Source organism: Bubalus kerabau, chromosome 11 (assembly GCF_029407905.1).
Source record: "Bubalus kerabau isolate K-KA32 ecotype Philippines breed swamp buffalo chromosome 11, PCC_UOA_SB_1v2, whole genome shotgun sequence".
In the NCBI taxonomy this organism is placed as follows: domain Eukaryota; kingdom Metazoa; phylum Chordata; class Mammalia; order Artiodactyla; family Bovidae; genus Bubalus; species Bubalus kerabau.
Genome location: NC_073634.1, coordinates 69,745,003 through 69,759,935, shown reverse-complemented (window position 1 = coordinate 69,759,935; position 14,933 = coordinate 69,745,003). Strand labels below are relative to the sequence as shown.

Below are 14,933 nucleotides of genomic sequence, written 5' to 3'. Positions count from 1 at the left end.
CTGTAAAGCATGGAAAATACTGCCTACCACACAGAGTTGTTTGAAGTATTAAATGAAGTGATGTGCATAAACATTTGTGGACCATTAAGCATTTTACAGGTGTCAACTATTTTTACAGAAACAAATCAATTTTAAGATAGGCAACAATGTCTGAAAACTCTATATAAAAGTTGGCCAGTAAAAGTAACTGCCAGCTAATATTAAAGAGCTGAATTTTTCCTTCAATAATACACACAATTACTACCCTTGAATATTTCCCCCACCACACTTCACATATTTATAGAATATTTTATAACATTTGCCCATGTGTATCCTATTTTAAAATATCAGTTATTAATAATACAGCAGAAAGTCTTTTTCATATTACCCTGGGTTAAAGTTAAGTGGCAATACTGTACAGCTCTTTAGATATGAATATCTAAAATAACTTTCAAGGACAATGCAGCAAAATTCCACTCAGGACTTTTTCCTAATAATGATTGGAAATACTTAGAGTTCATTCATAAAAAATTTACATCAACCTTTTTCACAAATAGCATTTTTGTAACTCAGCAGGCCTCAAAATCCTGTTGACATTTTTTCTTAATCTTTGGGTTTTTAAACACAGACATATACACTCATAACTATATCAGGTTTTTATGAGCTGCTATATTTTAAAATACACATTTTACAAAGCATTTGTGGTCTTATGAATGATGTGAATAACAAATATAGATCTGAAGGAAAAACATTCAGAAAGAGAAAATAGAAAATGTCTTCAAATTTGCTAAGGTCCTTACGTGGGAACAAGCTAGGGTATGTGGACAAATACAAAAAGCTTGTATAGCTCAACATGAGGGAGAAGGAAAAGAGTAGGAAATGAAGTCAGAGAAGAACTTGAGCCACGGTAAAGAGTTTTGTGTGAGGCTACTGGACAACTGTGAATAAGAAATCAACATGATATGACATTTTTAGAGAACTGTTCTGATTGCTGTGTGGAAAATGAACTATTTAAAGGCAAGAAAAGAAACAAGGATATCAGTTAAGAAGCTACTATTGTATGTACACCAGATCAGAGATGACTGCGGCTATGACTAAGATGACTGAGGCAGAGGAATTAAGAAGTGGTCAGGTTCTTAACGTATTTTAAAGGCTGAAATGGTAAGAACTATTGATGAGTGATGTGAAGAAAAGAGAAGAATCAAGGTTGCGGTTTGGTTTGGGGCCTTGGTATGAGAATGGTGAAATCATTTACAAAGGTGGAAAACACTTGGGAAAGAGTTGTTTCATGACAAAAATCAACAGTTCTGTGTTGGATATGATAAGTCTGAGCTATTTTACAACCAAGTGGAGGCACTTAAACAAATGAGTCTGGAGCCACTACACTAAATTAGCTAACCTACGGTGTAAGAGCAGAATAGCAAAGGGAAAGGTTCAGAGAACGGCACCCCGGGGTTTGGCAATAACTACAGGTAGGAAAAAGGAGACAGAAAGAAGGCTGAGGAAGAGCAGCCAGGAATGTTAACTGACCTGACTTTATGAACTGGACTATATTTCTCTCTGTTCTAGATTTCCCTACTATTGAATGGAGGCCCCCAGAGCACAAATGTTTCAACCTTCTTGTTTTCATGAGGAACTAAGGCCCAGGAAAATCAAATGGCATGCCAAGTTTTGCTACACAATTGGCATAACCATAACTAGAACCTAAGTCTGCTAATGTAAAAACCCATTATCTCTCCATCACAGAGATACCTAACGATTAATTAGGCAGCGATAAGAAAAGAATAATCATTTTTATTTTTACTTCCAAAAATTTGATAACTTAATACTAAACTTACCACTCAAAATTTTCAAATGAACCTAAAGTACTGTTTCACATCAACTTTTGCCAGTCCAGGTTCAATGCACAATACTGGATGCTTGGGGCTAGTGCACTGGGACGACCCAGAGGGATGGTATGGGGAGGGAGGAGGGAGGAGGGTTCAAGATGGGGAACACATGTATACCTGTGGCGGATTCATTATGATATTTGGCATAACTAATACAATTTTGTAAAGTTTAAAAATAAAATAAAATTTAAAAATAAATAAATAAATAAATAAAATGGACTTTTATAGAAGTCTTTTATGAAAGACTTTTTTATAAAGCATGTCTGATGTTCAATATTCACTCAATGAGTAAATGATCATACTATGCTTTTGTTTTCATTGCAAAATAATTTATCTTATACTAGTGAAATTCAACATTTATTTTAAAACCTAAAGCAAAAACATGAATCCTATGTTTTCAAATATTTAAGTCTCAAATTTAGGAGAAAAAGGAAAATTAAAAATATGATCTTACTGAAAGAGTAAGCCAACATAAAATAAGAGAAACTAGTCAATCTGCTATTTTAAAATCATTACAATTTACTATCTCTGAAAATGTGTATATATATGTGTGTGTGTGTGTGCAATTAACTACATATAACAAAGAAAAACATTTATTAACGTATATTCAAATAAAGAAGAAAGAAAAACAAAACCACAGAAGACACTCCAGCACATTTTGTCAAGGCTACATGACACATTACATATCAAGTAGCAATGTTGTTACTACTATTTCTGTTTTGATGCTTTTACTGCTACTTCATTTATACTAAATGAAGTTTAAAAAAAAAATTACAGCCATGTCTCCAGGTAAAACTGTGTAACCAGTGATTAACATTTACTCTAAGATACTTTCTTCTAAGACTGTATTCTTACACATGATTAAAGAATTGTGAACATGGCAGGTTACTTCCTCTATATGCAGGTCCTATAAAAATGGGTGATGTTATCAGCTTTGATTATACTTAACTCGACAGCCTGACATGACTGATTTTAGGAATCTCAACTATGAGGCAATTAGAGTTTCCCTACGAAAACCCATTTATTTTGCCTCAAATAATATAGTATGAATTTATACTAAATACACATGTTCCTATTTTTATTAATAGCTTCTAAAAATCATTATTTTGTAGTTTAAGGTGTACATTTGCATACATGATTAGGAGAACACTGCAAAACCAAACAAAAGATAATACTGCAATAACTTGGAAAACTTTGAAAATAAAAGAGAAAATAGCAAAAGATTTTGTATGATAGTTGGGCTTCCCTGGTGGCTCAGCTGGGAAAGAATCTGCCTACAATGCAGGAGACCTGGGTTTGATTCCTGGGTTGGGAATATCCCCTGGAGAAGGGAACAGCTACCCACTCCAGGATTCTGGCCTGGAAAATTCTATGGACTGTATAGTCCATGGGGTCGCAAAGAGTCAGACATGACTGAGCGACCTTCACTTTCACTTATATGATAGTTAAAAATCTGGTTCAGCAAATAACAAAAGATAGTAATTTTAACATCAAATATATCCTTTTTAAAATGAACTATGCTTGTGGCAAAAACATTGTGTTCTTTCACAGCATACAGATTCATTATAATGAGAACACTTATATGGTGACTGATACACTTCCTTACGTCATCCCTCTTAGAAGGTATTACAATTTTTTTTAAAAAGTGGAGCTTTGGCTTCTGGAAAATATGAAGGTACCAACACTTTCATTCGTATAATACATGCCTTCCTAAGGTTTTGTAAATCTAAGGCAATATATGTAAGTTTGACTTTACATGTTGATACTAAGCTGATTGAAGATGGATTCTGCTCATTTAAGTATATATACATTCTAAGTTTAGTGCTTAATTTAACAAATAAAAACAGGAGTAATAGATTGCATAAAATCCTATTATGCACCAGAGGAAGTGAGTCAGTGGCAAGCACAGCAATCACTGGGTTATCCTGGACAATAAGTGTCTAATTTAGACAAGTACCTTAAGCTAATCAAATGCATTAAACTGAACAAGTCTTCTGACAAATTGCAGCAGATAGCACAAAAGGGAAAAAATCAGTTAAATAGGCAAGATACTGAAAATGATACCATGAACTAGTTCCTTCAAATTATCAATTTTCAAGCTGATTTAATTCTGTTATATTTTTAAAAGTATAATGTCAGAGAAAATGTTAATAATGCCTACAGTTTTAGGAAAAAATAAAATTTAACAATTAAGGATGGTTTTTTTCAACATCAACTTCCTATATGAGAATTTTTATTTTTTACTACATAATATATTTATTAACATGTGATCCATATCTGTCTTATCATTGAATGAAATATCTGAAAATTAAGTATATCCATCTACATACAGTTTTATGTTTTCATATTTGCTCTATAGTAATAAAAACTTTGACCATAGATGACAATACTTGCAAATACAAAACAATACCACATAAATTTAAGCAGCTGATGCAGTATAACATTAAGATTATTTAGAGTAGAATACAACATTTGAGATCACCTAGCCGTCTATGGGGTCGCACAGAGTCGGACACGACTGAAATGACTTAGCAGTAGCAGTAGATTTACCAACAAGAAACTGATTGGACTCATTCAAGGGATTAGAAGGTAAGACTGAGAAGCAAACAAATTAAAAACCAACCTAATATTTCACTTGAGGGAATACTTGTTTTTTACCTGAGAATAATTCTTATCCTGTTTTGTGAAGGCAAATTTTTAAAGATAAAAAGGAAAGATATTTTAGCTCATGAATTTCACCTCTTTCAAATGTATCAACCATCACAGAGTACAGGCATATTACAACTTTTAGAACACATATATTGATATATATTTACTTTTCTAAATATAATAATTTCTGGCTGATTTTGTGCTTTATGATCAGTGAGGCTTCAATATTTTTCTTCTGTGGCGACAGGAAAAATCTGACATGCATTTCCATAAAAACTCTTTTAAGCAAGCTAAATTAGAACATCTTTCTCATTCTGAGTCAACAGGCTTATATTCTCACACTGCTGAAATAAACATCTAGATCCAAGATGGAGCTGCTTCTGCCTAGGGTGCCATGCCAGCAAACTGAAAGTTAAGGTAACTTTCAGGTCCCTGTAAATGCTCAACCTGATCAGAGACACAGTGGGTCCAATCAGCCAATCCCCACAGGCCAAACCAACTCTGGGCTCTATACTTATTTCCTTGTTCCTTCTCACCCCAAACAAGGTTGACTGTGTAGCCCCAGACAGTCAGATATTTTCTCTTTTTCTCTACCTTGTTCTTTATTCTTCATCCTTTAACAGCTTCCTGTCTTCTGCCCTATTGCACTTCTCCAAATGGAGACTGGCTTCATGAAGTGTTAAATAAAGTTAATTTGTATCATCCAAATTGTCTTCTTTAAATGATTTTTTAACAGCATGAAATGTGTGTGTGAGGCTAAAAAAAACCAATAGTTTATTCTTGCAAATCAAGATTGTTAAAGAATAAACTGTTCATAATATTGTATCAATTTAGTTATAGCAATGATATAAAATGAATCTACTAGATCCTGTTTTCTGCCTAACTAAAAATTATAATGTAACAAGAAAGGGTATACAAATATATATCATGCTTCTACAATCTGGTTTCTAGTATCTTGTTGATTTGAAAAACTCACAATTTCTTCAATCAAAGTACTTTATCTGGTTTTTTCTTTTTTTCAGCTCCAAAATATTATTTTGCCATTTGGCTAAAAAGACAAAGACTAGCAATACTTTAGAAGCCATGACTAGCAACGGTGGAATCAGGCCACAGCACGGAGAAAGGCTGAACTGGAGGAGAGAAGAGACTTGGTTTTGAGCTCACTAGCTTTGGCATCTTACGCAACTAATTTAACCTTTCTGAGTCTCCATTCCCTTATCTGTAAAACAATAGTCAGAGTAAGTGATAACATCTAACATTCTCCAAGAGTCTCTCTAAACTGCAATTAAAATTAATGAGGGAAAAAAACTTAAGATTTTATCTTCAAGTAGAAACAAGGACACCGAGCAGCTCAACAGCTGAAGAAGAAAAGCACAATGTTCGTACATATAAATATATTTAGATACAGACATGAAAGTTTTTGCTATTACATGTGAGTCACTGGCCTCTGAGTAATTTCTCTTGACTACTCCCTACTCTGTCCCCATTTAAAGTGATTGATGAAATAAAGGGTGATGAAAGAAAGGCTGCAATTTTTTTACATCATTATTCTTAGCAAGGCTTTGCATTTTGTTTTTATTCTCCTAAAGAATAGGCATACTGCATTCTACTTCTGAAAAGGGTGTAGGACATCATGGCAGACAAATACTCTTGTTTTAACAACCGGGGCGGAGGGGAAACAACCCTGATATATTGTTAAAAAATTATTTATGAGAGAATTGTGGGGACAATGAGAATTTTATATTATCTAAAATTCCAAAGAGAAAAAGTCCTTCTTAGGGGAACTGACAATAACTCGTGCTTCTCTTCTGAAGAGAGCTTTGACAATTCTTAGCACAGGCTAAGGATAAGATTTGGACCAAATGAAGGCACACTGTTTGAGGACAGAGAAACTAGTAGAGCTTATCACGATCTCACGGGGTTGTCACCACAACAGTCTACAAACTCAGGGAATTCCAAACATAAGGCAGATTTTTCCCATGAAATACTTGCTGAGTTCCTAGGAGCTCTGAGAGGCTTAAGGTCTGAATTTGAATTTTCAAAAATGCAGAGTAAAATTTCTAACCCAGGTAGTATCTCAGAGACAAAGTACCACTAGAAGGAAGAGATCTGTAACAAACACATAACTAGTCTCTAACCAACAATTATTAGGAAATGCAAGGGAATATAATGAATGACAATCTGGTAATGCAGTCAGCTAAATCCTGACTAAGGGATGGATACTCCTCAAAACAAAAGTCAGCTTTCTTCAACAAACGCATTGCAAGGAAAAGAGAAATCTATTGATTAAGTAACTTAAGAAAAATGGCCACTTTTTGTCATAGATGGACCTTAAATGGATCCTGATATGGAGAAACAAAAGTGGGGAAAAAATGAGACTATAAGGAAACTGGGATACCTGACAGAATATCTAAGACAACTATGGATAAAATGGGATGAAAAAGATACAATGACTTCAACATAATCTAGGAGTAGGGATAAGATGGAGGGAAAGGTGATATGTATGAAAAAATACTGGCCATGACTTGATAATTATTGAAAATGAGTTACAGCTTCATTGGAACTTATTCTACACTCCCCCCCTCCCCACCACTTGTGTATACATATAAAATCCTGCATTACAAAAGTTTTTTAAAAATGAAAAGGTCTATTATCATAGTGCCACAAATGATGACATGAGTTGTGAAAGCTGTTTTGTTCCAAAAATATAGACAGACATAAATGCATTTGTTCTACAAGTAATCTCACTCAACATTGTTTCATCAGTCCTTGATATTTAATGATTCTTTGGGAAATGTTTGTTGAATAAGTGGGAGAAACGAATTAGTTACTTCAAGGTTGTGTGTGTGTGTCTGTGTGTATGCATGTGTATGCGAGTGTGTGAAACTTCCCTGATCAGTAATGATACTGAGTGTTTTTTCATAAGTTTATTCATTCTAGATGTTCTTTTGGGCAAAAAGCCTGTATATGTCACTAAGAGAAAAACAATAGCAATTTATAAGTCTACTTTCAGGATACAGAACAGTAGGATATAAGTCTGTTGTCAATTATGTCACTGTAAATATCTTTTTCTCACTCTGTGGCTTATTTGTATTTATTAAAAATAAATAAATTATTTTAATTTTAATGCAGTAAATTGTTTTCCATTTTAATTACTGATTTTTTATTGAAATAAAGTGATTCAATTTTATATATATATATTTTTTTTCAGATTCTTTTCCATTATAGGTTATTATAAGATATTGAATATAGTTACCTGTGCTACACAGTAAATCTTTGTTGTTAGTTACTACTTTATATATCTTGTCTTAGGAAACAACTCCTACTTTGGGATTGTGAAATTATTCTCTTTTATATATCTTTAAAACTTTATTATTTTCTTTCACATTTAGTTTTATGATCCATCTGGAATTCAGGTTTTGACTATGGTGTGAATTTTCTTTTTTTCGTTAAACACTTGTATCCCAATAAAATTAACTGAAAAAATTCACTCTTTTCTCACTGCCTGAGATGACTCTTTTCATGAACATGTCACCTGTGTATGCAGAGGTTTGTTTTTGGGTTCTATTCTGCTCTGGTCTTCTTACTTTATCTTTGAGCATATACTGACCTGTCTTAATTACAGTAACTGTATAACAAGTTCTGCCAACATTTTTTTTTTAATTTATTTTTAATTGGAGGCTAATTACTTTACAATATTGTAGTGGTTTCTGCCATACATGGAAATGAATCAGCCATGGGTGTACATGTGTTCCCCATCCTGAACCCCCCTCCCTCCCCATCCCATCCCTCAGGGTCATCCCAGTGCACCAGCCCTGAGCACCCTGTCTCATGTATCGAACCTGGGCTGTCTGCCAACTTTCTTATTTAATATTGTCTTGGCAATTTTGGGCCCACTGCCTATTCATATAAATTTTAGAATCACATCATAAATTTCTATACAAAAACTTTTGTGATTTTGAATGGCCTTGCATACAAATCAATTTTGGGGAAAATTGCAATTTAAACAATATTGAGTCTGCTAATTGTGAAAATTTCAGTCTTTATATATATTAGGCTTTTCTAACAAATTTTTTCTTTCACATCTTTTATTAGATTTATTCCTAGGAACTTGATACTTTTTGATGCTATTATAAATAAAATATTTCAAGTTTATTTTCATAATTGTTGACTCTGAAATATAAAAATATAATTGGCCTTGTATATTGATATTTATATCAAACAATCTTGCTAAGAACTTATTAATACTTACAATTCATTAGAGACTATTTTGCATTTTCTATCTCTATAATCAAAACCATTTGTCAACAATAAAAGTTTTACTTCTCCTTTCCAATCCTTATCCATTTCCTTTTTTTGGCTCATTATACTATCTTGATCACTAGGAAAACATTGAATAACATTAGTAAGAATGTCTTATTTCTGTTATCAGAAAGAAATGTTGAATATCTCACTTCTAAGTAGATATTTGTTGTAAACTTTTTTATAGATAACCTTTTATTATATGAAAGACATTTCCTTCTGTTCCTACTTTAAAATGAATTATCATAAATGAATGGTCAGTTTTTTAAAACACCTACTGAAACAATTATATGATTTTATACTTAGTCTGATATGATTTTCTATTTAGTCTGATGTGTAGTAAATTAATTACTTTTTAATATTAAAGCAAGCATTCCTTGAATAAAACCAATTATTTAATTCACTTAATGAATCTGTTTTTTTTTAATTTACATCTAAGATACAACCAGTCCATTCTAAAGGAGATCAGTCCTGGGTGTCCTTTGGAAGGAATGATACTAAAGCTGAAATTCCAGTACTTTGGCCACCTCATGCGAAGAGTTGACTCATTGGAAAAGACTCTGATGCTGGGAGGGATTTGGGGGCAGGAGGAAAAGGGGACGACAGAGGATGAGATGGCTGGATGGCATCACGGACTCGATGGACGTGAGTTTGAGTGAACTCTGGGAGATGGTGATGGACAGGGAGACCTGGTGTGCTGCGATTCATGGGGCCACAAAGAGTCGGACACAACTGAGCGACTGAACTGAACTGAACTGAAGATCAAAAGTAAGTTTTCATTCTAATATTATTCTTGCTGGGTTTCTGTATCATAATATAAGTTGGGGAATATATTCTCTTTTACCTTTTTTAGAATATTAACACTCTATATAAAAATTGAGTATTTCTTCTTTAAGTGTATGTGAAAGTGAAAGTGTTACTCGCTCATTCATGTCCAACTCTTTGCAACCCCATGGACTGCAGCCTGCCAGGCTTCTCTATCCATGGAATCCTCTAGGAAAGAACACAGGAGTGGGTTGCCATTCCCTTCTCAGGGGTTCTTCCCAATCTAGGGATTAAACCCAAGTCTCCTGCATTGTAGGCTGATTCTTTACCATCTGAGCACCCAGGGAATTAGCCATTAGCCATTAAAGTCATATGGACTTAGAATTTCTTTAATGGAAGCCTGTTATTTTTATATACAATTTTTCTAATGGTACAGGATTATCCCATTTTCTTTTCTTGTATCTTTTCTACAAGTTGTATTTTCTACAAATTTGGTCATTTCTCCTAAATTTTCATATTTATTGACATAGTTGATGACAACATAGTCATTATTATCTGTAGGATGCTCTGCTGGAATGGAACACTTAATTTTCAAATGGTAAGGTACAAGCTTTTTGATTTTTCTTCCAGCCTCAGAAACTTACTCTGCTTTCTTATTGAAAACCAAGTCACAGAAATAGTAACAATTTCAAAAGGCCAGCAGGTTCAGTTACCCGTATTCAAAAATCACCTAAGAAAAATAGCTATCTAGAATTAAAGCTCTCCAAGAATGGAATCCTACTTCTTTCCTTGGTGATTTCATTTATTTCAAGTTCATCCATTCATTAAACAAAGTTTCAGATAGAAAAGTACTTACTGTCAAGGAACTTACATGGCCTGGAGGAGAAGCCAATCCAGGAAAGAACCAACACAGCCTCATGAGATAAATTCCACTGTGCGTGACACAAACAAGCACAAGACGCTATGGAAGGAGGGAGGAGGGGTACTGTTTTCTTTGAGGGTTGAGTTTCACATGTTCACAATAACGGCAGAGTGGTAGGAGTTGAGGGAGCAGAGATAACATCCTGAAATGATTTATGTCAAACTAAGGAGTTGCTAGTAAAGTAATGCTCAAAATTCTCCAAGCCAGGCTTCAGCAATACGTGAACCGTGAACTTCCAGATGTTCAAGCTGGTTTTAGAAAAGGCAGAGGAACCAGAGATCAAATTGCCAACATCCGCTGGATCATCAAAAAAGCAAGAGAGTTCCAGAAAAACATCTATTTCTGCTTTATTGACTATGCCAAAGCCTTTGACTGTGTGGATAACATTAAACTGTGGAAACTTCTGAAAGAGATGGGAATACCAGACCACCTGACCTGCCTCTTGAGAAACCCGTATGCAGGTCAGGAAGCAACAGTTAGAACTGGACATGGAACAACAGACTGGTTCCAAATAGGAAAAGGAGTACGTCAAGGCTGTATATTGTCACCCTGCTTATTTAACTTCTATGCAGAGTACATCATGAGAAATGCTAGGCTGGAAGAAGCACAAGCTGGAATCAAGATTGCTGGAAGAAATATCAATAACCTCAGATATGCAGATGACACCACCCTTATGGCAGAAAGTGAAGAAGCACTAAAGAGCCTCTTGATGAAAGTAAAAGAGGAGAGTGGAAAAGTTGGCTTAAAGCTCAACATTCAGAAAACTAAGATCATGGCATCTGGTCCCATCACTTCACAGCAAATAGATGGGGAAACAGTGGAAACAGTGGCTGACTTTATTTTGGGGAGCTCAAAAATCACTGCAGATGGTGATTGCAGCCCTGAAATTAAAAGACACTTACTCCTTGGAAGGAAAGTTATGACCAACCTAGACAGCATATTAAAAAGCAGAGACATTACTTCGTCAACAAAGGTCCATCTAGTCAAGGCTATGGTTTTTCCAGTAGTCATGTATGGATGTGAGAGTTGGACTGTGAAGAAAGTTGAGCGCAGAAGAATTGATGCTTTTGAATTGTGGTATTGGAGAAGACTCTTGAGAGTCCCTTGGACACAAGGAGATCCAACCAGTCTATCCTAAAGGAGATCAGTCCTGGGTGTTCATTGGAAGGACTGATATTGAAGCTGAAACTCCAATACTTTGGCCACCTGATGCGAAGAGCTGACTCATTTGAAAAGACCTTGATGCTGGGAAAGATTGGGGGCAGGAGAAGGGGACAACAGAGGATGAGATGGTTAGATGGTATCACTGACTCAATGGACATTGGTTTGGGTGGACTCTGGGACTTGGTGATGGACAGGGAGGACTGGTGTGCTGCAGTTCATGGGGTTGCAAAGAGTCGGACATGACTGAGCGACTGAACTGAACTGAAGGAGTCTGGATAGAATGTATAATGGGGTAGCATTGACAGTTTTTAAATTATCTGATTTACAGTGTTAGAAAGTCAGGAAAATTTTCAGGCATTTCTAATGTTAATAATTTCAAAAATTTAGAATTCTCTAAAGGAAATAATATAATTCTACCTAGTAATAAAATAAAAACCTAATACCTATGGAAGCTTAAAAACTAAAAGTTAAAGGCTTGAGATGAGAAGCTTACCTGTAGTTTCTCCTGAGTAAGTTAACAGAGATTAAACAGAAAAGCAATGTAATCAAACATTTCAGGTTTACAAACCTATAACAAGATGCTCCATAGGGACATTCAGGCCGGTCATCAGCTTCATCTTGACACGTGATGTTTACACCTCCATAATCACTATCACCAGGGTGACTGAAGTGTTGAAAATGGACAGGATTTTTCCTATGAGAGTGACAAACATACTGTCAGAAAAAATAATTAATAGGGTATACTAGATTTCTAGATAAACTAGAAAACATAATAGCATATAGCAGAAAATCAAATAATACACATCAGATTATTCCAGAGCATGAACAACCAACATTACATTGTTAAAAATAAAGCTCATGATAACTAGTCAGTGCAGAACCCTCATAATAGCAAAATTAATTTCTGGTAACATGGAAAAAACCATGATTGTCAACAGACAAACTGCAAACATTACTTTAAATAGGATATATAGAACAGACTATGTTGACTAATATATATGTAGGATAAAAGTATTATAAGCACATATAGCTTTTAAGGGTTTTCCTGGTGGCTCAGATGCAAGAATCCACCTGCAATGCAGGAGCCCCATGTTCAATCCCTGGGTCAGGAAGATCCCCTGGAGAAGGCATTGGCAACCCACTCCTGTATTCTTGCCTGGAAAATCCCAGGGACACAGGAGCCTGATGGGCTACAGTCCATGGGGCTGCAAAGAGTAGGACATGATTGAGCGACTGAGAACATTTAATCTATTAGAAACTAAAAATGAGAAATTTTTAAAAATATATTCACTTTAAAATAGCAGTAAACCCTTTACACATTATCATAAAAAGCAAATCTTAACATAAATACCTATCTTCCAAAAAAAAAAAATTGATGGAGACACTGTTTTATACTTCAGAAATTTCTTTAATATCTGGCTTAACGGAGGGCATTTGGATTCTCCTATTTGCTTCTGCATTCAATCATTAAAACAAATCATAAGCCATAAGCCTCTGGGAAATTCTACTGTACACTTGTGAGTGAGAAAATCAGAGTAGAAGGCATATATGAACAATGGTTATGCATATATGCACAATGGTTATTATGAAAATGGTTTGGCCCAACAGTTTTCCTAAAAGCATCTTGGGGACCAGGCCCTGAAAGGGCCTCTGGACCATACTTTGAGAAGCAATGTTATAAAACAGTATATTAGTTAAGAATCTGCCTGCAATGTGGGAGACACGGGTTTGATCCCTGGGTTGGGAATATTCCCTGGAGGAGGGCATGGCACTCAAGTATTCTTGCCAGGAGAATCCCATGGACAGCGGAGCCAGGCAGGTTGCAGTCTATGGGGTCACAAAGAGTCAGACATGACTGAAGCGACTAAACACAGCGCAGCACAGAATTTAGTGAAGCTAATTTATCAACATAAGTTGGAAAAGTGGTTGCGACAAAAGAATGAAGATGTCTCAGAGGAAGAAACACCAGCAAAAATCTTCACATTAAAGAAATTATCAGAGATATTTCACTATGAAAGATGAAATACTGGAAGCTAAGGAAAACTTCAAAAGGTGTATAACAATTTTTTTTAAATTTATAGCACACCAGGCTTGTCCATGGGATTTCCATGGACAAGAATGCAGGAGTGGGTTGCCATTTCCTCCTCCAGGGGCTCTTCCCAACCCAGGAATCAAACCCAAGTTTCCTGCTTGGCAGGCAGATTCTTTACAATGAGCCATCTGGGACACCCCAATTAGCTCAGGCATAGAGATGATCTTTGTTTCATATAATAAGTTATGTGAAGAGAATAGGACAAGTACTGTTCAAACTACTCTTGATATATTGTTTTTACAAAGAAATAAAACATCTTAGTTCCAAAAAAAAAAGTATATTAGTTTCATCTGTACTTGAATTAAAATGGAAATATATAGTATATACTTCTTTGAGAATGACTTTTTATGTTTATATTATTACTCCATACTGTTTCATGTAACAACAGTATACTTTTATTACTGTGCAATGGTCCACTGTATGATTTTTTTGTCCATTCAACAAAGATGCCAAGACCATTCTAAAAGGAAAGAAAACTCTTTTTGACAAATGGTGCTGGGAAAACAGGATATTCACATGCAAAAGAATGAAGTTGGACCCTTCGCTCACGCTATATACAAAAGCAACTTAAAATGTATCCAAGACATAAAAATATGACCTATATAAAACTTTTAGAAGAAAATGGGAGAAAGCTTCAAGACATTGGATTTGTCAAAGATTTCCTGCCAAATGCAAAGGCAAGAAATGTAAAACTAGGCAAACTGGACTACATCAGAATTTAAATTTTCTTTGCATCTAAGGATGCAATTAATAAAATCAACAGGCAACCTACAGAATGGAAGAAAATATTTACAAGTCATGTACCTAATGAGTGGTCAATAATCAGAATATATACAAAATTTGTACCACTCAATGACCAAAAAAAACCTTGAATCACAAATGAGCAAAGGAAAGTCTATAATCCAAAGAAATTTCTATTCAATACACAAATGAGCAATAAGAAAAGATGCTCAAAATCAGTAATCATTAGAGAAATGCAAATCAAAATCACAATGTATCATGCTTCATATCCATTAAAATGATCACCACCAAAAACCCAGAAAATAGCAAGTGTTGGTGAGAAAGTGTAACACTTTGAGTATTGTTGGCAGCAAACGTAACAAGTGTTGAGAAACTGTAATGCTTTGTGCACTGTTGGCAGAAATATAAAATGGTATATCTGCTATGGAAG

The 14,933-nt window shown here is 34.9% G+C and overlaps 1 protein-coding gene across 3 annotated transcripts in view; it reads right to left on the bottom strand.

Annotated features, from left to right (window-relative positions):
• The window catches only part of APLF (aprataxin and PNKP like factor), a 94,598-nt gene that overhangs the window by 18,404 nt on the left and 61,261 nt on the right, over positions 1-14,933 (bottom strand). For all 3 annotated transcript variants that reach the window (XM_055540520.1, XM_055540521.1, XM_055540522.1), the window contains one exon: positions 12,239-12,364. In XM_055540520.1, the coding sequence (XP_055396495.1) occupies positions 12,239-12,364 (126 nt within the window). The remainder of the gene's footprint in view (positions 1-12,238; positions 12,365-14,933) is intronic.